Source organism: Saimiri boliviensis, chromosome 2 (genome assembly GCF_048565385.1).
Source record: "Saimiri boliviensis isolate mSaiBol1 chromosome 2, mSaiBol1.pri, whole genome shotgun sequence".
NCBI lineage: Eukaryota > Metazoa > Chordata > Mammalia > Primates > Cebidae > Saimiri > Saimiri boliviensis.
The window spans coordinates 142928597-142954474 of record NC_133450.1 but is presented as its reverse complement, the minus strand read 5'-3'; the positions used below and the strand labels follow the sequence as shown (position 1 = coordinate 142954474).

General features: G+C 41.9%; 1 protein-coding gene across 1 annotated transcript in view; it reads right to left on the bottom strand.

Moving 5' to 3' along the window:
- The window catches only part of MED27 (mediator complex subunit 27), a 218977-nt gene that overhangs the window by 52766 nt on the left and 140333 nt on the right, over positions 1-25878 (bottom strand). The window contains exon 4 of the mRNA XM_003920888.3: positions 24723-24816. Within this exon, the coding sequence (XP_003920937.1) occupies positions 24723-24816 (94 nt within the window). The remainder of the gene's footprint in view (positions 1-24722; positions 24817-25878) is intronic.

Sequence of the window (25878 nt, the reverse complement as noted above, 5' to 3'; positions counted from 1 at the left end):
ACCACTTGTCTTCATTCATTCATTCATTCAATGGCTCTTAACGGAATGCTTCCTTTGTGCCAGGCACAGTTCTAAGACTCGGAAATATGATAAGGAACAAGAAATAATGTGATAAAATTATATTTTTCTGGGGGGGGGGGGCTTGCAGCCTAGCGGGAGATTTGTTCAAGGATGAGGGTAGAGGGCAGGAACTGGACACTGACTTTCTTTTTATCTTTTGTGACTGGCACAAACCCTGTGGATATCAGGCACTCAAAAAGTATTTGATGACAATGATGAACAAACTCAAGACAGTAAGACTTCAAAGGCACAATAAAATCCATAGAGACTTGGGAGAGGTTCAGGAACATCCAGTAATGGGAAGCCATGTAGTACAGCAGAAAGCAAATGCACTTTGCAGTCAGGCTGACTGAGGTTAAATCTTGGCTTTGCTACTAATTTGCTAGGTACTCAGGCGAGTTCTTCTGCCTCTCTGCGCAGTACCTTCCTCAGAGGGCTGCTGTAAAATTACACTGTAAAATGGTGCATTCCTATGATGAATGGTTACTGGGCATTCAGCACGAGCCAGGTGCTACTGTATATGAGAGACATAACAGCGTTGTACGCTGAGGATACAGCAGTGACCAAAACAGTCTCTACCCTCACAGAGCTCTCATTCTAGTGGGTGGAGTCTGGAAACAATAAACAAATAACTTGGGGAAGGTCATGGAGGGGCTTAGAGGTCATGGTGAGGATGTGTCTTGGGAAGCCTGTGGAATCTCCTGAGTGGAAAAGTGATGCTGCACAAGTGACATTCTAGCTGCTGTGCAAACTACGTGGGTGCAAGGGTGGAGGCAGACAGGCCAACTGGGAGGATGCTGTGATAACCCACTGGAGAAAGACGGCAGCCCGAACTGGGTGGTGCTGGGGAGAGGTGAGTGAATTCTGGATACCCTTCTGAAGAAGAATCCATGGAATTTACCAAAATCCACGGAATTTACCAATGAGAGAAAGCAGAGGCAAGGACAACTCCAAGAATTCTGGCTGGGCAACAGGAAGCATCTGGAGCAGCAAGTGTGGAAGTCAAATGGCAGTATCACCAGGCAGATGAATCTGAGGCTGAAGTCCAGGGCAAGGCCAGGACTAAGGATGTCAGCTCGGGTGCTGCCAGCAAAGAGAACCACTTAAAGCCGCGAGAGTGTAATGAGATTATCTAGGGAGTAGGAGTAGACAGAGAGGAGACTAGACCAAAAGCTGAGTTCCCAGACACGTCAATGTTTTAGGGAGATGAGGAGCAATCTAAAAAGGAGACTAAGAAGGAATGGCCAGCGAAGGGGAGGACACCCTGAATACACTGCAGCTAGTATTACGATAGCATACTCTAAGGCAAAAACTAACAAAGCATCTACTCCAAAATTCCGTTTGGCCAGCCGTCACACATCGTTGTAATTGAAAGAACTGGACATAGATGGATGTGCAGTGAAATAAGCATGATCAATAATGAGTCACCTTAAAAGCAGACACAAGAACTGTCACCATGGAATCTTAACTAAAAATGTAACTCAAGATTGGGGGTGGGGGAGAAGACAAGAATTTTCACTATAGGTTTGATTCAAAGACCCAGATTATTTACAAAGGATTTTTGAATGGAAACAATGGCACTTTTTAATAATCACAGTGTTTAGGATCAACAGCTGCTGTGGTAATTAAGTGCATGACCAAGGCCTACAGAATTTCGTGATAATCAACAAGTGTCCAGTAGAAACCACTGTGCTTCCACGCCCACTGCCCACTGGCACAGCTGTAAGCAATGCTATCTCATTTAAATAGGCAATTTTCATGCAACCCCAAAAAGGAAGGCTTCAATTAGCTCCACTTTACAGAGGAGCAAATGACGGCACAGAGACTGACTACTCAAACTCACATGACTAGAAATGGCCGAGCAAGGATTCGAATGCAAGCTGCCTGGCTCCAGAGCCTGCCCTCTAATTACAATTTGCTTACAACTCAGGTTAATGATGATGATGATGATGAGAATAATGACTACTATTCCTGTAACTACATATAGTACAATTAAATTAATTTTTATTAAAACCCAATATAATACAATTTATATAATCAATAATGCCATAGACCATATTAGTGTAAACGCATAGTAATCTTTTAATTCAATTGCCAACAGAAACGAATTCAATTGCCAACAGAAACGAATTGTGCATGTCATTTTTATTAAAATCAAGCAACTGTTTTATCTCAATGTATAAACACAATGAAAAGATTAACTGGAGAAAGAAATCAACTGCGTAGACTGGGATTAGGAAAGAAAGTAAAACATCAAGATAAACTGCTTTTTAAAAATCAGCTGAAGATTTAATATAGCCCTGGAAGGTTTCAATTATTTACATGCTTGGTCTATACAGTGTAAATCCAAGTTAATGAGATTCAATTGCTGTGTATAAATTTGAATCAGGACAACCCGATTGTCTACAAGAAAATAGCAGCTTGGGCTTCTGTGTTAATAACTCTTCAAAACAAAGCTTATGGGTCAGGAAGAGAAACATCATTTTTGCTGCACGTTATTGACTGTAGTGGGTATGGAGAGAAATGGCTCCGTTTGGTAAAATACAAGCCCTAAGACAAGTTGCAAGGGATCCACAGAATCTACCGATCAATACCACTGTTCTTCTAATAACAAGGCCAACACCAATAATTTACATTGTCTGTTTGTCCTATAGAAATTATGAAGTCCCAAGAGAACCATTCTTTGTCAAGTTCCCTGTGTCTAGTACCAAGGGCTCTGGGATGCTATGTCACGAGGTGGAACATGATAGCTGTTAACAGGGCACTGGCCAGCTCCCAGCACTTCCCTGTTACAATCTTCCTAAAGGTACTATGCACAGCAATTTATGATATTGTAGGTACCATCAAACGGCATTCTAAAGCAAAGTGATCCATTTAAGATCAATCCACAATCCCACTTTGCACACAGCACACCCCTTCAATACAGGGACAAACAGGATTTTAGGGGCATAAAGGAAAGTGGGGCTGTCCCGGCCTGGAAGTAAGAGTAGGCATTTGAAAGATGACATTAGAGCCCAATCTCAAAGAATGCACAGCAGCTTTGCCAGAAGGGGCAGCAGGTGGAGAAGGGTGCCATAGGCAGAAGTGCAGCTGCAAAGCACAAAAGCACCAGGCATGGGAATCTTGTTCCTAAGGAGCCCCTGAAAACGGGAAGGTATTTTTGCTTGTCACGGTAAGGTGAGGAGCTATTGGCATTTAGCAGACTGGAGCCTGGAGCCAGCAATGATAAACCTTCTGCAATACACTGGCCAGTTCCAGACACTGGAACTGAAACTGCTCCATCCAAAATGACAACAGTGCCTCCACTGAGAAACATTACAGAATACTGAGGATACCCAGGGAAGGGAGGAGAGAGGAAAGAAGAGAAGAGGAGAAAGGTCAACTGAGGCCAGGTTATATGGACCATGTACACTAACTACCCTAGAAAGAGGGGCTTTATCCTGCAAGCAGCAGGAGCCGACAGAGTAGCAGACTGGCATCTCCGGAACGATGAGTCCAACGTGATGACGGAAGGCAGAGTGTTTCGAAGCAGGGAGACCAGGAGACCAGCGAGAAGGCTGGAGCAAGAGTTCAGACGACAGGAGACGGGAGTGGTGAGGATGGGGCAGGGGGCTGACGTGCTGGGAAGAGGCAGGCTGACACACATCAGGAAGAAGGCGTGTGGCACTGCGGGTGGCAACAGGGATGCCACCCACAATGTAATCACTGCTAGGGATTACAATTTGGGGTTATCTTTCACATAGTATTTGATCAATAAGCATTTGTTACAAGAATGAAGATACTGGAACAGAAAAATGTCAGATTGGAGACGAATTGCCAGGGAGCCAAACAGTGTAAGATAAGCGTCAGACAAGTAGTCTGGCCTGAAAACATCCAACATTTATCACTGACTAAAACTTAATTAGACAGCCTAAAAAAAAAAAAAAAAAAAAGAAAGATAGTGGTGGTATTATGCATTCACTCAACTCACTTTTCTAAATTTTAAAAACAGTTTCACCCTGTCTCATGAAGGCAAGTGTCGCCTGTTTCTACCTGGCATTAATTTCATATATTCAAAATATTTTAAAAGTAAAATCCAATAAAATTCCCTTGGAGGCAGAATTGCCTTCTCCAACATTTAAATTCACTATTATAAATGCCAGCCATTGAAATATACCTGTTAGGGTTGGAGGAATATGTTTTCCAACTCTTGAGGAAATATGCAGCTGAAATGTGCAGAAGGAAACCAGAGACCTGAATTATGGGCTTTCAAAGGTATCTTTAGAAATGATGATTTGGGCATATTAGCATTTTTGGAAGAGGCGGACAATCTAGGGTTCCTAACTAGGCTATTGCTAATGTAGACTAAACATTTTTGTGGAATCTTAGGGAAACTGTCAGTTACCCTTAAGCCCTAAACATACATTCACTAGACAGATGTAAATGCACCACTGCCTCTGCGAAAGACTGTGCTGTAGTAATTAACTAAACGATGTATACCTAGTAAGTAGTATTTGTCAAGCAAACAAACAACTCCCTGAAATTAATTCTAAGAAAAAAACCATTTATCTCTAAATCTGACTTGGTATGTTTTTGTCACAAAATAAAAACTATGTAACATACAGTGTTTTCTTTCTGTATGACTTAACTGTCAGAAAACTGAAAAACAGGTTTAATGCCCAAGCATTTTTTCCAAGCTGCTCCACTGTGGTTCCTGAAAGCACCAAGTCCTTCTGCTTCCTTTACACGGCCATTCTATTCAAGAGTAGGATCTCTCCCAGGGTGCTTTAATGTGCAGGCCACCAGAAATTCACTTGGGAATGAAACACACATGTTCCGGTGTATGGTATGAAACAAGAGTTCAGAGAATAGAATAGACCTGTAGCTGCAGGTCAGCAGAAAGCCTACAGAGAAAGGCCTCCGAGCTCCACCTAAGGTCTGAGACCAGCGTCCTTAACCTGCTTTGGGAATTAGCCTCCCATTCTAATGAAAGTCACAGACCCTCTCCCTCAGAAGAAGGCACAGAAGGACATCCATACACAGGAAACTGAGGGGTTCAGAGGTTTCCTGAAATATACCATTACCTCCCAGGAGTTCATGGACCCCAGGTTAAGAGCCCTGAGATAAAGACAATAGCAATTTCAAAAGAATAGGGAGGAAGGGCCAGGCACAATGGCTCACACCTGTAATGCCAGCACTTTGGGAGGCCAAGGCGGGTGGATCATGAGGTCAGGAGATTGAGACCATCCTGGCTAACATGGTGAAAACCCGTCTTTACTAAAAATACAAAAAATTAGCCAGGTATGGTGGTGTGTGCCTGTAGTCCCAGCTGCTCAGGAGACTGAGACAGGAGGATCACTTGAACTCACGAGATGGAGGCTGCAGTGAGCTGAGATCATGTCACAGTGCTCCAGCATAGGCAACAGAGCAAGACTATCTCAAAAAAAAAAAAAAAAAAAAAAAAAAAAGAATAGGGAGGAAGAGTATAGGGAACTCCCACCAAATGACATTACTATGTTTTAACAGAACACCATATCCACACGGAACTTGAAATCATTTGCCTTCAAAAAATAAAGCCAAATACGGCTTTGGCATACATATTTAAGACGGAAGCATGGCACATATTTTGCCTGAGACCTCAGAATTGACTGGGTGCTGAACCACTTCTGAGGCAGTTCTCAGCATCAGTTGCTGGGTCCTGAGTTCACTTCTGGCTCCAGGGAGGTTGGAGACTCCAGGGTGCTGAGGGCCAAGCAGGTGGCACCCTGAGCAAGCAGGCACGACATGCTGCAGGCTGGAGAAGAGCCAAGCACTGGCTTCAAGCGATTGTTTTTGAAGGATGAAAGTTTGATCTCTCAAATCAGATCGGAATCCAAATTGTCACTCTGTCACTTAGTACTGTAGCTATGTGGCCTTGAGCCTCTTCAAACCTCTTTTTTCATCTGGAAAATGGGAATAATGCCACCCACCCTCCCATGTAGGGCTGAGTGCAATCGGGCAGGCAAAGAACCAACACAGTGCCCGGCGCAGGGGATGCTCGGGAACGATGCCACTGGCTGAGGAAATGTCTAGCATCAGGCCACTAGGTACTCCACGAATTTTCTACTTGAAAAGAAACGCCATACTATAAAGTTTTTCCTTTATAACTTTTAATTCTAAGAATAATGCATAATCCCTTTTATTTTATTTTTTTTGAGATAAGGTCTCATGTGTCCAGCGGAGTGGAGTGGCATGATCATGGCTCACTGCAACTTCCACTTCCAGGGTTCAGGTGATCCTCCCATCTTAGCCTCCTGAGTAGCTTGGACTACAGGCGTGCATCATCATGCCTGGCTGATTTTTAAAATTTTTTGTGGAGATGGGGTTTTCCATGTTGCCCAGCCTGGTCTTGAACTCCTGTACTCAAGCAACCCACCTGCCTCAGCCTCCCGAAGTGCTGGGATTACTGACGTGAACCACCACACCTGGCCTTAATGTATAATTTCAGTAAAAGTGATCAAACAATATTTAGGTGTCTTAAGCAGAAAGTAAAAAATCTAACACCCTTGTCCCCCCTGCCATGAGATAAACACTACTCTCTAACAGTGCAGTGTACAGACATCCCTTCCAGCCTGTTTATGAATGCACTTACCAATAGGTATATGTCTGTTTCCCTGCAAACCAAGATTGCACAGTCTGTATTCCTGGCTCATTTAATAATATATCATTCCCTAATTGCTCATCTCAGTATTTGAAAGAAGACATTTTAATTTTCATTTCTTTACACATACATGCGTGAATCTGAATCAACACTTAACCAATAATTACTGAACACCTACTACGTGCCAGGCACTGTTCTAGGGGCTTGGGGCATATCAATGAACGAAAGAGACAAAGATCTCTCCTGTATGGAACTTAGGGTCTTTCTAGAGGAAACACAAAAGCAATAAGCATAATAATAAGGAAATCATATCCTACATTAGAAAGTGGTAAGTATAGCCAAAGAAAATAAAGGCTGTGAAGGAGATAAGGAGTTGGGGTGTGGTCAGCTGTAAATGGTGGCAGAAGAGAGAGAAGAGCAGAACTTTGAAGACCAGGAGGAATGGGGGCCCGGGGAAACCTACCGGCAAAGGCCTGAAGGCGGCAGTGGGCCTAGTGGTGGGGGAGAGTGGGATGGAGTCAGGGGCAGACGATAGGCCGTCACAGGGGACACAGGCTTCCACTGGAGGGAAATGGGGAGCCACTGCAGGTTCTGAAAAGAGAGGATGCATGCCTGACTTTCCCTCTAAAAGGCTCTGGCTTCAAGTGGAGAACAAACGAGAGACAGGATGGGAGCAGGGAGGCCAGGCAGGAGGCGGCTATAACAATCCAGATGAGGGGGACCAGAGGCTTGGAGAGGGGTGGTGGCATTGCGCTGTGTAGGAGCAAAAGATTCTGGGCCAAACACCTATCATTTCATCCAACATATATATCTAAAGATGCATGCTTACAAATGTTAATTGCTTATTCTGAAATTAAACAATTTCAGACTCACAGAAAGTTCCAATGATAGTACAAAGAATTCCTGTTCATCCTTCATCCAGGTGCCCTCTTAGCGCTACCCAGCACCTGCTGCACACTCACATCTGCACTGTCTCTGCACACACACACAGTCCACAAACTGTCACCCATAAATTTTAGCGTCCATTGATGACTCTTGACTCTTGTCTGAAACAATTACTATGGTGAAATTGAAAAGAAATTTTCTAATTTCTTTTACATTTCTTAGTTCACCTTCTACTGTAAGAAATAGCTGTCCCCTAGTTATTGTTAAAGAAATGAGTGCTATACCGTGAGCTATTGTTATACCAATAGCTCTCAGTATTTGACTCACGTATTTACTTAAATCAGTATGGACTCGTGGATTCTTACTGTACTCAATGGGTTGTAATCCATTATAATTGCTATTTATTTTGGTGTTCAATGGCCCTGGGTTTGGTGAGTGAAAGGTCCCTTCCAACTGGCTTATGTGTCCTTTTTTTGAGACAGTCTTATTCTGTCATCCAGGCTGGAGTGCTGCGGTACGATCTTGGCTCACTGCAACCTCCACTTCCCAGGTTCAAGCAATTCTCCTGCCTCAGCCTCTTGAGTAGCTGGGATTACAGGCACGAGGCACCACACCCAGCTAATTTATGTATTTTTAGTGGAAATGGGGTTTCGCCATGTTGGCCAGGCTGGTCTCAAACTCCTGACAAGTGGTCTGCCCATCTCGGCCTCCCAAAGTTCTGGGATCACAGGCTTGAACCACTGAGCCCGGCCTGTGTCCTTCGATATGTCCCTATCATTCTTTGGGCACTTCTTTACTTTCTGGCACAGCAAGATGCTCCAGGCTCATCTTTTCCTGCCCCAGTTCTGGAATCAGCCACTTCTCCAAGGAGTTTCTATTAGTGAGAATGATACTTAGAAACTAACATGTGGATGATAGCTGGGCTCATTGTTACTGGGGTCTCACTGCTTCTAGACCTTCTCAGCAGACAGAACTGGGAAACGTGCACTCATGTGTACAGGCACAAATATATCTATTTCTACATCCATACATTTAAAACAACCCGCTCACACTGATACTTCCAATTCTAACACACTGAGGGTTTCCTTCTGGCCTTCTCCTTTCCACCTTGGTAATTTCCCTCTCCAAAGGCAAGACACCTGGCTCCCATTATCTACAATTGATTTCCGTATTTGCTCAAACCTAGAATACATATAGTTTCAGAATCACTAATCCAAACCACTGTGAAAAACCAGCCAACCAACTAAAGTTTAATAATAGTTCACAGTTATTATAATCCTTACCTTAAGGGTTTAGGGTCAAAATGTCAAGTTCAAAGGTTACTAGTGTTAGTTCTCTATCCCTCTCCTATCCCCTAAGGCATGGTCACATTATTCAATTGAAATGCATCAGGTTCATTTATTTCTGTTTTGCATTCTTCTTTTTTTTTCTAAATCTTGCCCACTTTATTAATTTTTTTGAGTATGTGAAACATTCACATGTTCTCACAGAACTCCACAAGAAGGTATACTCAGAGTCACCCTCCCCAACGCAGAGCTGCCTCCCTCTATTCCCCAGCCCTCACTCGTGATGTGCCTTTCCCGTCTACACACCCATAACCAACTTCTCTGTTCAGGTTTATCTTTCCTGTGTGTTTCCCGGCTACAAATGAGCAGATAATGGATATTTTATATCTCCCTTTCTCTAGAAAAAGTAAGCGTATTAAGGATACTCTTGTATTTATTTTGCTTTTTTTCCTATTAATATATCCTGGTTAATCGCTGCATGTGAGTCATGGAGGTCTTTCTCATTCTTTTCTGAAGATGGAAAAAAAGTGATGTGACTCCATTGCACGACTGTGTCATAATGTATTTAATCACGCTCCTCTGCACAGGCATTTCGGCTATTCCCAATATTCTACAATTACAAATGAGCTTCAGTTAATGATGGTGCATATGTATTTCATATTGTTGGAAATGCGATGGACATAGTTTTCTTAGACATTGCCAAAGTCCCTCCAAAACAGTTGGACCGATTTGCATTCTCATTAGCAACGTATGAGAGGGCGTTTCCCACAGCCTCACCAACAGAACCTGTCATTATGTTTTTAAATTTTTGCCAGTCTGGTAGGTGAGAAATGGTACCTCAGTGTAGTTTTAATTTGCATTTCCCTAATTATGGGTAAGACTGAACATCTTTTCATCTGTTTAAGTATCATATATATATATGGCACAGCAAGATGCTCCAGGCTCTGGAGCACATATATATATATTATTAATATACTGTTATATATAATTATATATAAATATAAATTTTTGGTCTTTTAATCTATATTTTAATGATTTTTATGATTGCCAGGATATAGGGTAAAAATATCAAGTTCAAAAGTTACTAGTGTTAGTTCTCTATCTTTCTCCTATATACATTTAAATACATATATTTAAATATTGGTGAATTGTCTGTTTCTTTTCCTCATTTTCTATCCCATTTTTGGTCTTTTACTCTATACTTTCATGATTTAAAAAACGATTTTAGGGATATTAGTCCTGTCTGTAATGTAATGATTTTCTCCCAGCTTGGCTGTCTTTTGATTTTCTAATAATGTTTTTGACTATCTGAAGGTTTTTTTCATTTTCATGACTGAGGCCCTATTGACTTGAGATGTCACCTGTATCAATACTACATTTCCATATGAACTTGGGTCTATTTGTAGGCTGTTTTATTCTACTGGCTTGTCTACTTATGAGCCAGTACCACACTGTTCTAATGATGGAGGTTTTATGGTATGTTTTAATGCCTGATAGGGCTAGCTCTCTTGGTAGCTTTTCTTTTTTGGTGTTTTCCTATCTTTTAATGCATACTTATTTTTCCACATGAACATCACCTTTAAAAAGCTTTTAATAAGTGAATTAAATTAATTCATATTTATTGATACAACTGATATGTGTGGTCTCAACTTGGTCATATCATTTTACAGCTGTGTGTGACATCTGCAGTGTTTCTTTCTCTAGGTGATACTTTCTTGCTTGTTTGTTTATTTTATTTAGGTCTACATTTTGGTTCTCAGGCTTACCCACTAGATGACAGGAACATCGCTTTCCCCTGGCTGTGACAATTAAAAATGTCTTTAGGCCTTGCAGAATGTCTGCTGGGAGGCAAAAATCACTCTCAGTTAAGAACCACTGCCCTAAACCAAGCAATTCCACTCCTAGGAGTAGATCCAAGAAAAACTGTAGCTCATGGGAACCACGGAACATGAACAAGAACGTTCTGAGCAGGACTGTTTATTTGATTATTTTATTCTTTTTTAATTCTTCTGTGGGTACATAAGAGGTGTATACTTTTATGGAGTGCATGAGATATTTTGATACAGGCATGCAATGCGTAATAATCATATGATGGAGAATGGAGTGTCTTTTCCCTCAAGTATTTACCCTTTGTGTTACAAACAATCCAATTATACTCTTCGTTATTTTAAAATGTAAGAGTAGGACTGTTTATAATAGAAAAACAGAAACCCAGAAATAAATCGAATGACCACTGGTAGAAAAATGGATAACTAAATTAGAATATATTCAGATAATGGAATATTTCCTATCAGCAAAAATGAATAAGCTACAGCTAAACCAATAAACTGAATGAAATTTAGTAAAAAACACAAAATGTTGAGTGAAAAATTAAGTCCCTGAAGATAATATATAATCCCTTTAAAAGAAATTAAGTTAAAAAACAGGGAAAATTAAAGAATACATTTAGAAATACATACATATGGTGAAGCATCCTCTCCAAAACAGGAGAGAGAATGATAAACATATAGGGGACGGCGGGTCCTGCGGGGGTAGAGGGGCAGTCCAGGCAGCACTGGCTGCTGACCATGCTCCAGCTCCTGGTCCAGTGCTATGTTCAAAGAGGTTCAGTGCATTATAAATTAAGCAATACGAAAGGGCCATGCCTGCGTCAGTGATGACAGTGTGTCATGAGTCAAAGTTCACGATGAATCCAATTTGTACATCTGAATTTAAAATGACAAGGACACCACACTAAGCAGGGAGCCCTCCTCCCAGTCTGGTGTCTCCTGCTTGGGTGGTGTCACCTCCTCTCTTCTCCTCGCTCCTGTACTCTGTCCATCCTGGCCTCTTAGGGTCTCTCCAGCAAGCCCACTGCCCTCTAAGGAGGGCCTATTCTACCTGTGTGGCCTCTCCTGGACCCCGTCCCCCAGATGGCTCACCTGCAACCTCATTTCGTGCATGTCTCGATTCACAGAGGACTGCCCTGCCCCCAACACCTTCTGCCATGCTGCAGCCCCTTACCCCACTTCTGTTCCTCTCAGACTTATCACCATCTGACATAATTTTACGCAACAAGTGGCTGGTCTCTTGTCCGTTTTCTACACTATAGGCAGGCTCTGTGAGTGCAAAAACTTTGTGTGGTCCACGCCAAACAGTGCCTAGAACTCTGTCCTCTTCAGGGGCTCAGTACTCTCTGAGTACTCGGTACTTAATGAATACATATGAACGCCTTAGTAGCATATCTCATAAGCTAGTTTGACATTAAAGCTGGGACTTAAAAAAATAAAAATAAAAATAAAAAAGGCTGGGACTTTCCAAAAAGGCCAGCCTTCATCAGAACTCTAAGGGAACAATGGAGTTCTCAAAATGTACTCCACAGATTGCCTGTGACCCAGCTGAGATACCCGTGAAACACAGCAGTAAAAAAAGGTAAAGCTCTGGGACTCCACCTTCCTTCCCCTCACTCCCTGCACTCTGGCTGTCCTGGCTGCCTGAGTTCCCCAGAGCTGCTGAATTGGAATTTCTGTACTGCCTGTCAAGAATGTCCATTTCCCACAAACTAAGCTGGTGACTCTTAGTCCTTTTCAAGCCTGAGCACTACTGAACTCAGTGGAGAAATCAAGGCCCCAAATAATCAAGCAGTCTGGCTATTCAACAATCTTTTCTACCTCAAAGAATTCTGGGTGCAGTAAAATGAGATAATGTTAGTCTAAATGGCTGAAAACAAGATGTGTCATTCACAAGCAGGGTATGAATATGTTAAGGAAATTGAAGGTTAGTTAAAATGTGGATTTAGAAAGACTGATGAGTTTTTCTTTTGCAAATCAATTAACATCTAAATAAAAACAATAAAATATCAAAAGATACATTTTCAATATGGTTGAAGCTTTTTTCTTCTTTTCTTACATTTTTCTACCTAATAGATCAGTCAAAAGTTATAAATTAATATTTTAAATGACGAGAGAAGCCATCAGCTTGTTCCAGTCTCTGATTCAGTTAAGCTCTTGTAGTATTTTGACTGTTTGAAGAAAATTAATAATGGGATGTTAGGCGGTAGATTAAGTGACACTAAATATCAATATAGCTAGATTTATTTTTGGATAACTGAGCTCATCTCTTCAAAGAACGGAAGCAAGATTTATTATATCATGAGTTATTAATTTACAAAATACAAAACAGCCCTGACACAGAGCAGAGAGCACCATAATATATTTAAAGATTATACAAGAGGCTGCAAGTTTAGATTTCACATTAGCTAGGATTTGGACTGCATAGGCTACAGTCAATTACCTAAGGCTTACAGAGATACCGGAAGTTAAGCCAGTCACTGTCTTGTCAATTTCAGAATCCTTGAGCGAGGAGCCTGCACTGGCTCTGTGGCTTGGGCTGAGGCTTAAAAACGTATCCTGAGGTGGATGGAGCAAGATGGTCGGACAGAAGCCTCCTCTGACCATCCCCCATGCAGGAACACCAAATTTTAGCAACTAACTACACACAAAAAAGCACCATAAAGAACCAAAAATCAGGTGAGCAATTACAGTATCTGGTTTTAACTTCATTTTGCTGAAAGAGGCATTGAAGAGGGTGGGAAAGAAAGACAGTCTTCAATGACACCACCCTCCTCTTTCCTCCAGCAGCTGCCAAATGACACAGAAAGGACCTGCACACTTGGGTGACGGAGAGTACACTGAATGGGGGACTGGGCAGTGAACTCAGTGCTGCCCCGTCACAGTGGAGAGTAAAGCCGTGCTGCGCTAGGTTGATGCTGTGTCCACGGAGGGAGCATTTGGACCAGTTCTGGCCAGAGGGAAATCACCCACCCCAGCATGGGAGCTTGAGTTTCTCAGCAAGCCTCGCCAGCAAGAGCTAAAGTGTTCTGGGGTAAACTTGAAAGGCAGTCTAGGCCACAAGGACTGCAATTCCTAAGCAAGTTCTAGCGGTGGGCTGGGCTTACAGCCAGTGGACTAAGGCGCCACGTGACCTAGGGAGACAGCAGCCTGGGTGGCCAAGGGAGTGCCTGCATCATCCTTTCCCAATTCTAGGCAGCACGGCTTACAGCAATGAAAGTGACTCCTTCCTTCATCCTGGGGACAGGAGAGTGAAGAGTAAAGAGGACTTAGTCTTGCATCTTGGATACCAGCTCAGCCACAGTAGGATGGGGCACCAGGCAGTCTCCAGGCCCCCATTCCAAGCCCTAGCTCTCAAATGACATTTCTCGACATCCTGGGCCGGAAGGGAACCTGCTGGCCTGAAGGGAAGGACCTTGTCCTGGCAGGATCCATCACCTGCTGACTAAAGAGCCCTTGGATAACCAACAGTGACACCCAGGTCATATGCTATGGGCCTTGGGTGAGACTTTGAGATGTGCTGGCTTCAAGTGAGATCCAGCGCATTCCCAGCTGTGGTGGCTTTGGTGAGACTCCTTCTGCTGGAGAAAAGCAGAGGGAAAAGTAAAGGGGCCTTTGCCTTGCACCTTCCATATCAGCTTGGCTACAGGAGGGCAGAGAGCCAAGTGGGCTCTTAGGGTCCCTGAGTCCAGGCCTAGGCTCTCAGATGGCATTTCTGGACCTGCTCTGGCAGAGGGGAGTCCACTGCCCCGAAGGGTGAGTCATAGGCCTGGCAGCATTCACAACGAGCTGACTGAAGAGCCCCTGGCTTTAAGTGAGCATCAGCAGTGGCCTGGCCAAACTCCCCATGGACCAGTAGAGGTGGTGGTCACTGGGAGAGGCTCTTCTGCCTATGCCAAGGGGAGGGAAGAGTGGGGAGGACTTTACTCGTGGTTTGGGGGCCAGCTTAGCTGCAGCAGAATAGAGTACCAGGTAGATTTCTAAGGTTTTTGACTCCAGTCCCTGGCTCTCAGACAGCATCTATGAACACACCTGGAACCCAGGGGCACTTGCTGCCCAGAAGGGAAGGACACAACCCTGGCTGGCTTCCCCGTCTGCTGACTGTAGAGTTCCAGCACCTGGAGTGAACACTGGGGTGGTGGCTATGGCGAGCCTTGGGCAAGACCCAGTGCTATGCTGGCCTCAAGTCTGACCCAGCCCAGCCTCAGGAGTGGAGACCACGGGAGTGTTTGCCTCGCCTCATCTCTAGCTCCAGGCGGCTTAGCGCAGAGAGGCTCCATTTGTTTGGGAGAAAGTAAGGGAAGAGAACCGAGTCTCTGCCTGGTAATCCGGATCCAAAAAATAGCCTCAAAGGACAAATCTAAGTGTTACTGGTCTTAAAGAGGTAGAGAAAAAGGGGTAGAAAGTTTAGTCCAAGGGGTAACATCAGATCACTTTCCAAACCTAGAGAGAGATATCAACATTCAAGTACAAGAAGATTATAGAACACCAAGCAGTTTCAACCTGAAGTAGATGACCTTGAGGCATTTAATAATCAGACTCTCAAAGGTCAAGGATAAAGACAGGATCCTAAAAGGGGCAAAGCAACAGAAAAGAAACAAACGACACACAGAGCAGCTCCAGCACGTGTGGCAGCAAACCTCTCCGTGGAAACCCTGCAGGCCAGGAGAGAGTGGCATGGCATATTTAAAGTGCTGAAGGAAGATAACTTTTACCCTACAATAGTATATCCTGTGAAAATATCCTTCAAGCATGAAGGAGAAATAAAGACTTTTCCAGACAAACAAACCTGGGGGAATTCATCACACCAGATCTGTCCTACAAGGAATGCTAAAGCGAGTTCTTCATTCTGAAAGAAAAGGGTGTGAATGAGCAATAAGAAATCATCTGAAGGTAGAAAACGTGCTGGTAATAGCAAGCAGACAGAAAAACACAGAATATTATAATACTGTCATTGTGGTGTGTAAACTACTCTTAAGTATCAAGACTAAAGAGTGATCCAATAAAAAATAATAATGTTTCAAGACATAGGCAGAACAATAGGACATAAAGAAAAACAACAAAAAGTTAAAAAGTGGGGGCATGAAAAAGTGGAGAGTTCTCATTAGTTTTCTTTTTGTTTGTTTTCTTTTGTTTATGTGAGCAGTGTTGTCATCAGTTTAAATAACAGGTTATAAGGCCAGGCGCGGTGACTCATGCCTGTAATTCCAGCACTTTGGCAGGCCAAGGGGCAAGGTCTCTTGAGCTCAGCAGTTCAAGACCAGCCTGGGCAGCATGGTGAAACCCATCTCTACCAAAAATACAAAAACTTAGCTGGGTGTGGTGGTGTGGATCTGTGGTCCCAGCTACTCAGGAGGCTGAGGAGGGAGGATCACTTGAGCTCAGGGGGCGGATACTGCAGTGAGCCAAGACTGTGGCACTGTACTCTAGCCTGGGCGACAGTGAGAGCCTACCTCAAAAATAAATAAATAAAACAACAGGTTATAAGATAATATTTGTAAACTTTATTTTAGTCTCAAATTAGAAAATATGCAATGGATACACAAAAAAATAAAAAGCAAGAAATTAAATCATACCACCAGAGAAAATCACCCTCTGGGAAGGAAGGAAGGGAGGGAGGGAGGGAGGGAGGAAGGAAGGAAGGAAGGAAGGAAGGAAGGAAGGAAGGAAGGAAGGAAGGAAGGAAAGAAGGAGACCTCAATAAAACCAGAAAACAACACGCTGGAAGAAGTTAAGTCCTTACTTATCAACAATAACGTTGAATATAAGTGAACTCAACTCCTCAATCAAAAGACACAGAATAGCTGAATAGATAAAAAGGCAAGACCCATTGATCTGCTGTCTACAAAAATAGCCGTCACCTGTAAAGACATACATAGACTGAAAATAAAAGGATGGAGAAAGATATTCCATGCCAATGGAAACCAAAAGAGAACAGGAGTAGCTATACATATATCAGACAAAATAGATTTCAAGACAGAAACTGTAAAAAGAGACAAACAAGGTCATCATATAAGGGTCAATTCAGCAAGAGGATATCACAATTGTAAATATATATGCAACCAACAATGGCACACCCCAATACATAAAGGAAATATCATTAGAGCTAAAGAGAGAGAGGCCACAATACAATACTTTAACACCCCACTTTCAGCATTGGACAGATATTCCAGACAGAAAGTCAACAAAGAAACATCAGACCTAACCTGGACTACAGAACAAATGGACATAATAGATATTTACAGAACATTTCATCCAATGACTGCAGAATACACATTCTTCTCCTCAGCACGCAGATCACTCTCCAGCATAAGACCACATGGATCATTCTCAAGGACAGACCATATGTTAGGTCGCAAAATAAGTCTTAAAACATTTTTTAAAAAACTAAAATGCTATCAAGCATCTTCTCTGACCACACTGGAATAAAACTAGAAATCTGTAATGAGGAATTTTGGAAACTATACAAACACATGGAAATTAGACAATATGCTCCTGAATGACCAGTGGGTCAATTAAAAGATTAAGAAGAAAACCGAAATATTTCCTGAAATAAATGATAATGGAAACACAAAATAAAATTGGCAAATCTTCAGCCAGGAAAAAAAAGAGAGAAGATGCAAATAAAGTAAGAGATAAAAAAGGAGACATTATAACTGATACCATAGAAGTTAAAAGGATCATTAGCTACTATGAGCAATTATGTGCCAATAACTGGAAAACATAGAGGAAATGGATAAATTCACAGACACATACAACCCTTACTGAGATTGAACCATGAAGAAATAGAAAACATGAACAGACCAATAACAAGTAACAACATTGACATAGTAATAAAAAAAGTCTCCCAGTAAAGAAAAGCCTAGGATCCAATGGCTTCACTGCTGAATTCTACCAAACATTTGAAGAATGAATGCCAATCCTACTCAAAGTATTCCAAAAAATAGAGGAGAAAGGAATATTTCCAAATTCAGTTTATAAGGCCAGTATTCCCCCGACAACCAAGACCAAAAAAAGAAAAGTATAGGCCAATATTTCTGATGATTATTGACGCAAAAATCCTCAACCAAATACTAGCAAACTGAGTTCAACAATATATTTAAAAGATCATTCATCATGACCAAATGGGATTTATTCCAGGAATGTAAATTCAATGTACGCAAATCAACTAATGTGAAACATCATATCAACAGAATGAAGGGCAAAAAACATACAATCATTTCAACTGATACTGAAAAAACATTTTTTTTTTGAGATGGAGTCTTGCTCTGCCACCCAGGCTGGAGTACAGTGGTGCAATCTTGGCTCACTGCAACCTCTGCCTCCCAGGTTCAAGTGATTTTCCTGCCTCCGCCTCATGAGTAGTTGGGACATGTGTGTGCCACCACATCCAGCTAATTTTTATTTTTTATTGCATTTTAGGTTTTGGGGTACATGTGAAGAACATGCAAGATTGTTGCATAGGTACACTCATGGCAGTGTGGTTTGCTGCCTTCCTTCCCCTCACCTGTATCTGTCATTTCTCCCCATGCTATCTCTTCCCACCTCCCCACCCCCTGTCCCTCTCCCATTGGCAGGTGTTGAACAATGAGAACACATGGACACAGAGAGGGGAACACTACACACTGGGGTCTGTTGGGGGGAAATGGGGGAGGGACCGGCTAATTTTTTATATTTTTAGTAGAGACAGGGTTTCACTGTGCTAGCCAGAATGGTCTCGATCTCCTGACCTCATGATCTGCCCACCTCGGCCTCCCAAAGTGCTGGGATTACAGGTGTGAGCTACCGCACCAGGCCTGAAAAAAACCTGTGATAAAATCCTACATCATTTCATGATAAAAACCCTCAAAAACCTGGGTATAGAAGGAAAATACTTCAACATAATAAAAGTCATATATGACAGACACACAGTTAGTATCACACTGAATAGGGAAAAACTGAAACCTTCCTCTATGATTTGGACCATGACAAGGATGCCCACTCTCATTACTGTTATTTAACATAATACTGGAAGTCCTAGCTAGAGCAATCAGAGAAGAGAAAAAAAAAATAGAAGGCATCCAAACTGGAAAGGAAGAGGGTCAAATTATCCTTGTTTGCAGATGATATGATCTTATATCATCTGGAAAAACCTAGGCCCTGCCAAAAAACTATTAGAACTGAGAAACAAATTCAGTAAAGTTGAAAGATACAAATCAATATACAGAAATCAGTAGCATTTCTATATGCTAAGCATGAACAATTTAAAAAGAAAGAGAAAAGCAATCCCACTTAATAGCCACACATAAAATTAAATACCTAGGAATCAACCAAAGAAGTAAACTATGTCTATAATGAAAGCTATAAAACACTGATAAAAGACATTGAAGAAGACACAAAAAGATGGAAAGATATTCCATGTTCATGGGTTGGAAGATTCAATATTGTTAAATGTCCATACTACCCAAAGCAATATACATTCAATACAATCCTTATCAAAATACCAATGATATCTCTCACAGAAATATAAAAAAAAAAAATCCTAGAACTTACATGGAACCACAAAAGACGCAGAATAGCAAAAGCTACCCTGAGCAGAACCAAACTGGAGGAGTCACATTACCTGACTTCAAATTATATTACAGAGCTATAATAACCAAAAGAGCATTGCACTGTCATAAAAAGACACATAGATCAATGGAAGAGACTAGAGAGCCAGAAACAAATCCATACACCTACAGTGAACTCATTTGACAAAAGTGCCAAGAACATACATTGGGGAAAAGATGTCCCTTCAATAAATGGTGCTAGGAAAACTGAATTTCCATATGTAAATGAATGAAACTAGGCCCGTCTCTCACCATATAGAAAAATCAAATACAAATGGATTAAAGACTTACATCTAAGACCTCAAACTATGAAACTATTACAAGAAAATGTTGGGGAAACTCTCCAGGACATTGGTCTGAGCAAAAATGTCTTGAGTAATTTCCCATAAACACAGGCAACTAAAGCAAAAATGGATAAATGGGATCACATCAAATTAAAAAGCTTCTGTGCAGCAAAAGAAACAATCAACAAAGTGAAGAGACAGTCTATAGAATGAATCTGCAATATTACTGAATTTGTAAACTATCCATCTGACAAAAGATTAATATCCAGGACATATAAGGAGCTCAAACTCTAGAGGAAAAAAAAGCTAATAATCTGATTAAAAAATAGGCAAAAGATCTGAATACATATTTCTCAAAAGACATACACATGGCAAAAACCCAGTTAAAATGGCTTTTATCCAAAGATGGGCAATAACAAATGCTGGCGAGGATGTGGAGAAAAGAGAACACTTGAACACTGTTGGTGCAAATGTAAATTAGTACAACCACTATGGAGAACAGTTTTGAGGTTCCTCAAAAAACTAAGAATAGAGCTACCGTAGGATCCAGCAACCCCACTGCTGCATATATACCCAAAAGAAAGGAAACCAGTATACTGAAGAGATATCTGCACTCTCACGTTTGCTGCAGCACTGATATTTCCTTTATGTATTGGGGTGTGCCATTGTTGGTTGCATATATATTTACAATTGTGATATCCTCTTGCTGAATTGACTCTTTGTTACAATAGCCAAAATTTGGAAGCAACCTTAGTATCCATCAAGAGATGAGTGGACAAAGAAAATGTGGTACATATCCACAACAGAGTACTGTTCAGCCATAAAAAAGCATGAGATCTTGTCATTTGCAACAACATGGATGGAGATGGAGGTTGTTAAGTTAGGTGAAATAAGCCAGGCACAGAAAGATAAACTTCGTTATGTTCTCATTTATTTGTGGGAGGTAAAAATTAAAATAATTGAACTCTTGGAGATAGAAGAAGGATGATCACCAGAGGCTGAGAAGGGTAGTTGGGGTGGGGGGAGGTGGGGTAGTGGGGATGCTTAATAGGTATAAAAATTAGCTAGTAAGAATGAATAACACTTAGTATTTTATAGCACAACAGGGTGACTACAATCAATAACAATTTAGCTGTACACTTTAAAATAACCAAAAGACTATAATTGGATTGTTTATAAAACTAGAAGAATAAATGCTTGAGAGGATGGATATCCCATTTACCATGATGTGATTATTATACATCACAGGCCTGTATCAAAGTGTCTCATGTACCCCGTAATTATATATACCTACTATGTAGCCACAAAAATTAAAAACTTAAAAAAAACAACAACATATCCTGGTATATGCATGAGAATGCTCATACCAACATTATTTATAAAGCAAATCGTATACAACCCCAACATGCCTTGGCAAGAGAAAAAATAAGGCATGGACAGTCACAGAATGGACATTAGATGACAATGACCAAACTGCCAGATACGACCACCATCAGGGATACAGCTCAGAAACAATATACATAATATGATACTATTTTCACAAAGCTCAAAACTCAAGGAGCTATTATTTAGGAATACAGGCACATGTGATGAACTGCATTTTAAAAAGGAGAAGGGGGTGACTCTGGGGTTGGAGGTAACCACGGGTAGAGAGGCAGGGATCAGGGAGGAGCCCATATTGATTGGTTACGTTCTATTTCTCAAACTGAGTGAGGAGCTCATGGGTTTGTCTAAGCTTTATAATTTACATATATATTACATATATTCTTTAGCATACGTCAAATTACACAATTTAAAATTTTTAAGAAAAAATTGGCCAGCTTCAGTGGCTCATATCTGTAATCCCAGCACTTTGGGAGGCTTAGGTAGACGTATCGCTTGAGCTCAGGAGTTCAAGACCAGCCTGGTGTCTCTATATAAAAAACACCAAAATCAGCTGGGCATGGTGGCACACACCTGTGGTCCCAGCTACTTAGGAGGCTGAGGTGGGAGGATTGCTTGAGCCCAGGCGGTTGAAGCTGCAATGAGCTGTGATCATGCTGTTGCACTCCAGCCTGGGTGACAAAGTGACACAAGAAAGAAAGGAGAGAGAGAGAGAGAAAGAGAGAGGGAGAGAGAGAGAGAGAGAGAGAGAGACAGAGAGAGAGAGACAGAGAGAGAGAGAGAAAGAGAGAGAGAAAAACAGAAACAGAAACAAAACAGAAAAAGTTACCAGCCTGGTGCTTGGTAGTCCAAATTTAACTTGCCACCAGCATGAGCTGTCCTCAGAGACAAGAGGAGAAGAGCATCCCAGAGGCTTGGCAGATAGAGATAGGTGTCCCGGCTGCACAAGCCAGAGGCAACAACTGCCTCTGTTTTCTGCTTGTCAAATGAACACAGTTGGTGCTACCTACCTCCAGGGCCACAGTGAGGATCAGATGAGATGAGTGCTGTGTAAGCCACAGGGCTCTGTCCACACAGATGTTCCATGTGCCATACAGATGGCTGGCTCCTCTAGGGAATTACTTCCCCTCCACTCCTTGCAGTTCTGTGGGGCTGTCAAGGCCTGACTCCCCATCCTCTGGGCTCTGGGCAAGGAGCAACTGCAGGCGAGGCCAGCAGCTGTATTCCCAGGTTGTATGCACAGGCATGGAAGGCAGTGGGGGGCGTGGAATCATTTAGGGCATGGGGCCCCCAAAAATCATTGTCCTGATCTTGCTCCTGACATGCCTGGAACTACTCTGGTTTTTGCCTTGGCAGGTCAGCTGATCACTGTACCTGATACACCTGGCACCATCAAACAGCAAAACTCAAACCAACTCTTTCCTTATGTAAGTCAATCAGAGCAGGGTTCCATTGACTGCATCCAAGGAAGCCCAGCCAATTCAGGAGCAAATGCCTTTTTATTTCAAAAGCACATGTGCAGTTTGGACATTTGCCAAGGGAGGTAAAGGGAGGTGTCAGCTGAGACTGCTCAAGTGCACCCTGGTTCAATGGCCTCCTAACTGGTCTCCCCCGATCAGTCTCACTTGCCCCCAAAAGCCTTCCAGAATATACTGCATTCCAGATTAACCTCCAGAAAACACTTTCAACTCTTGACTACACCTCCTGCCTACAGTCTAGGCCCCAGAACTTTACCAGTGAAGTCCAGGGAATAGGTGACAGGCAATGGTAGGTGGCACGGGATGTGGTATCTGTTGGTCCTGCTCCCCCTCCAGGTAGGAATTCCCGTCACCCACCTCACGATGGGTGTGGCAGGAGTGAATGGCCTAGAGATTTGCCATCTCATAGAATTCTCATGGAATTCTCATAGAATTCCAACTTTTAAAAGTAAACGTCAAATGCAGGCATTATGGTAAAAGTATGATTGCCCCCGTGGCCATCTGATTCTGAATTGCATCACTTAGCACTGTTCCTGTAAGTAAGCACCAGCTTCTGTGAGTTCCTGTGTCACCAAAGAAAGGTAACAAGTAGATCCCTGCTGTGCACGTCTGAATTAGCCATGAAACCAGGGGTGGGTTGGTGTCGGTGGTAGTAAATAAACAGGGCATGTGAAATGTGACTCTTGCCTTGAATTGAGCCCCTAATTCTTATCAGTCTATTAGGACAGAGGCTCCATGGGAAAGCAGGGGAGCACGATCGTCACTGTGAAATACACGCCTGCCTCCTCAGGTGGAAGGAACTCATCTGTGTGACCTGTTTGCCTGGAATCCTGTTTCCTCTGCTCATTCCCTTCAATGTCAAATCCCACCCTCATCATGAAATGGGAGCTCAATGACCCAGAAATAATTTGAACAAAACTATTTCACTGAGGATGCATTCATTTTTATCTTCATTAACTCTTTGGGGCCCTGTCAGGTATGCTGAGAGCCGGATTTATCTTTCAGCTGCAGGGTCTGGGGGATCTTAAAATCTGGACAAGTTGTACATTAAACAAGGCAGACTTTTTTTTTTTTGAGACAGAGTCTTGCTCTTTTGCCCAGGCTGGAGTGCACTGGCTGCAATCCTGCCTCACCTCACCCTCTGGAGGCAGATGATATTTCATGTTTTGTAGACAGGTACCTTTTATACGAAGAAAATGGTTTCCCTTTTCTATGAAAAAACATTGCATTGTCTCCTTTTCTTTATGTTTTAACTGAAAGAAGTTTTTTAAGAAGTAGCATGTTATCCAGGTGAATGTCACTATTTTTTTTTCCCCGCAAATGAAATAACAAACATTTAAGAAGCCCAGATTTTTTGCTGTCTTAAGACCAAAACACACATGCACACACAATAAGCCTGCTCCCCTAAGATGAATGGCTGGAGTAAACAGTAACTCATCCTGGGTGACTGGCTATTTATAAGACTTCACACAAGTAAAATACTAAAATATGGTGAGTTCACACTAGGCTCCAGAGCGGCAACAATGGAATAGATGGAAAAAATACCCAGTCCTGAACCTCACCTCCCTGACGCCCATCAAAACCAACATTCTTATTCCACAAACTGCTTTTGATGAAATGTGGTGGTTCCTCAAAAATCTGTGTTCAGGGAAGTATTCTTCAAGCACATACAAGTATGAATACACAGACCACTAGAAAAGCTTCTCATTATTGAGGTCTCTATGTCTTCCTAATTAATAATATAATCTAGCACTGCTGTCCTATCTTATTTCCAAGACACACCTGGTCTTTGGTGAATTCATACAAATACAAACATCCACTAGGAGGTTATGAGGCGATCTGTTCAGAGCAAACCATAATCAGAAACAGCAAAACCAGAAGTCATCAGTCATGAGTCTCAGAACACTTTCTTAAAATACATAACGTTCTGGTTTTGTATGAAGAAACTGTTTTCTTTAGCAGGATCCCACAGCTGAGCATCACATTGTCTACTATACTTCTTTAGGGAAAACAGAAAACAGATTCACCAAAACATTGGGAGGTTGCATGAAATGACTTAAGGTGAAACTGTCTTACAGTATCTTTCCTCTCTGGTTAATTCTTATATGGGGTCTGCAATTTTGTTCAAAAGCAAGGTTTTAATGTGCAGAATTTTTAACCTACAGAATGCCAGTACAGAAAATATATTATTCATCATCAAATTGGAATTTAATCCCCATTCTATAGATCCCACAACACAGGACCAGAGACTTAATTGTGACATCCATTTTTTTCTTCAACATCCCTACTGGTCAGTCAAGCTGATCATACCAGAAGCATTGCTGATGCTCCATTGGGTCTGGATAAATGGATGGACATTTCGGGAAACATCCTGTCAATGCGGCTGATCACGTCATCAACATACCTAGGTGGGAAAAAAATACACATGTCAACTACAACTCCAGTTAAGAACTACAGATTTATAGTATTTCAAAGACATTGCTTTTAAATTTAATTTTTTATCAATATAACACATTTTTAAGAAGGCAAATAGGAGCTATGTCCAGATAATGTGTTTTTAATGCTAGTTCCTGATTTTTTATTTTAAGGCATGACTATCAATTTTCTTCTATAGGAGGTCAGAATTTAGCTGTGTCACCTGCTGGGCCACTGGTCTCTAACAATATGCCCCCCCTCCACTTTGTCCTTCCAGTCCAGGACAGCCTCAGCATCCAGTTATTGTGCACCTCTGGGCTGTCTCACTGTCTCGTTTAGATTCTCCTCTGAATCAATGGAATAACCAATTCTTGGGATTAAATTCCTTCTATTTTAAATACCTGAAGTCATTCCTGACCTCCTAGTCGTACCTAATTCAAGTTATATCACAATTTTTACTTAAATCAGTAGTCTGTGATTAATTATAAAATCTCTGCATATATTTTTAATACTGTAGCTGTCCACGTAGTGGCTCATGACTACATTTATTTACTTATACAGCTTTCTGTTTTCCTAGATTTCTATTTTGCTTTTTTTCAAGACTGAGTCTCACTCTTTAGCCCAGGCTGGAGTGCAGTGGTGTGATCTTGGCTTACTGCAACCTCCGCCTCCTGGGTTCAAGTGATTCTCGTGCCTCAGCTTCCCAAGTAGCTGAGATTACAGGCACCCACCACCACTGCCAGCTACCTTTTGTATTTTTAGTAGGGATGGGGTTTCACCATGTTAGCCAGGCTGGTCTCGAACTCCTGACCTCAAGTGATCCACCTGTCTCAGCCTCCCAAAGTGCTGGGATTACAGGCATGAGCCACTGCACCAACCCTGTTTTGCCTTTTCATTTGATTAGGTTTCTATGTATCTATTACAGTTTTATTCCTAAACTCTCTACCTAACTTTTTCTCCAAACATATCAGGCAAGCTATCAGCTTCATGTTTTCCTTGGAGACATCCCACCAAAAGGGAATCCTCTATTCTTATAGCCCAGATGAAAACT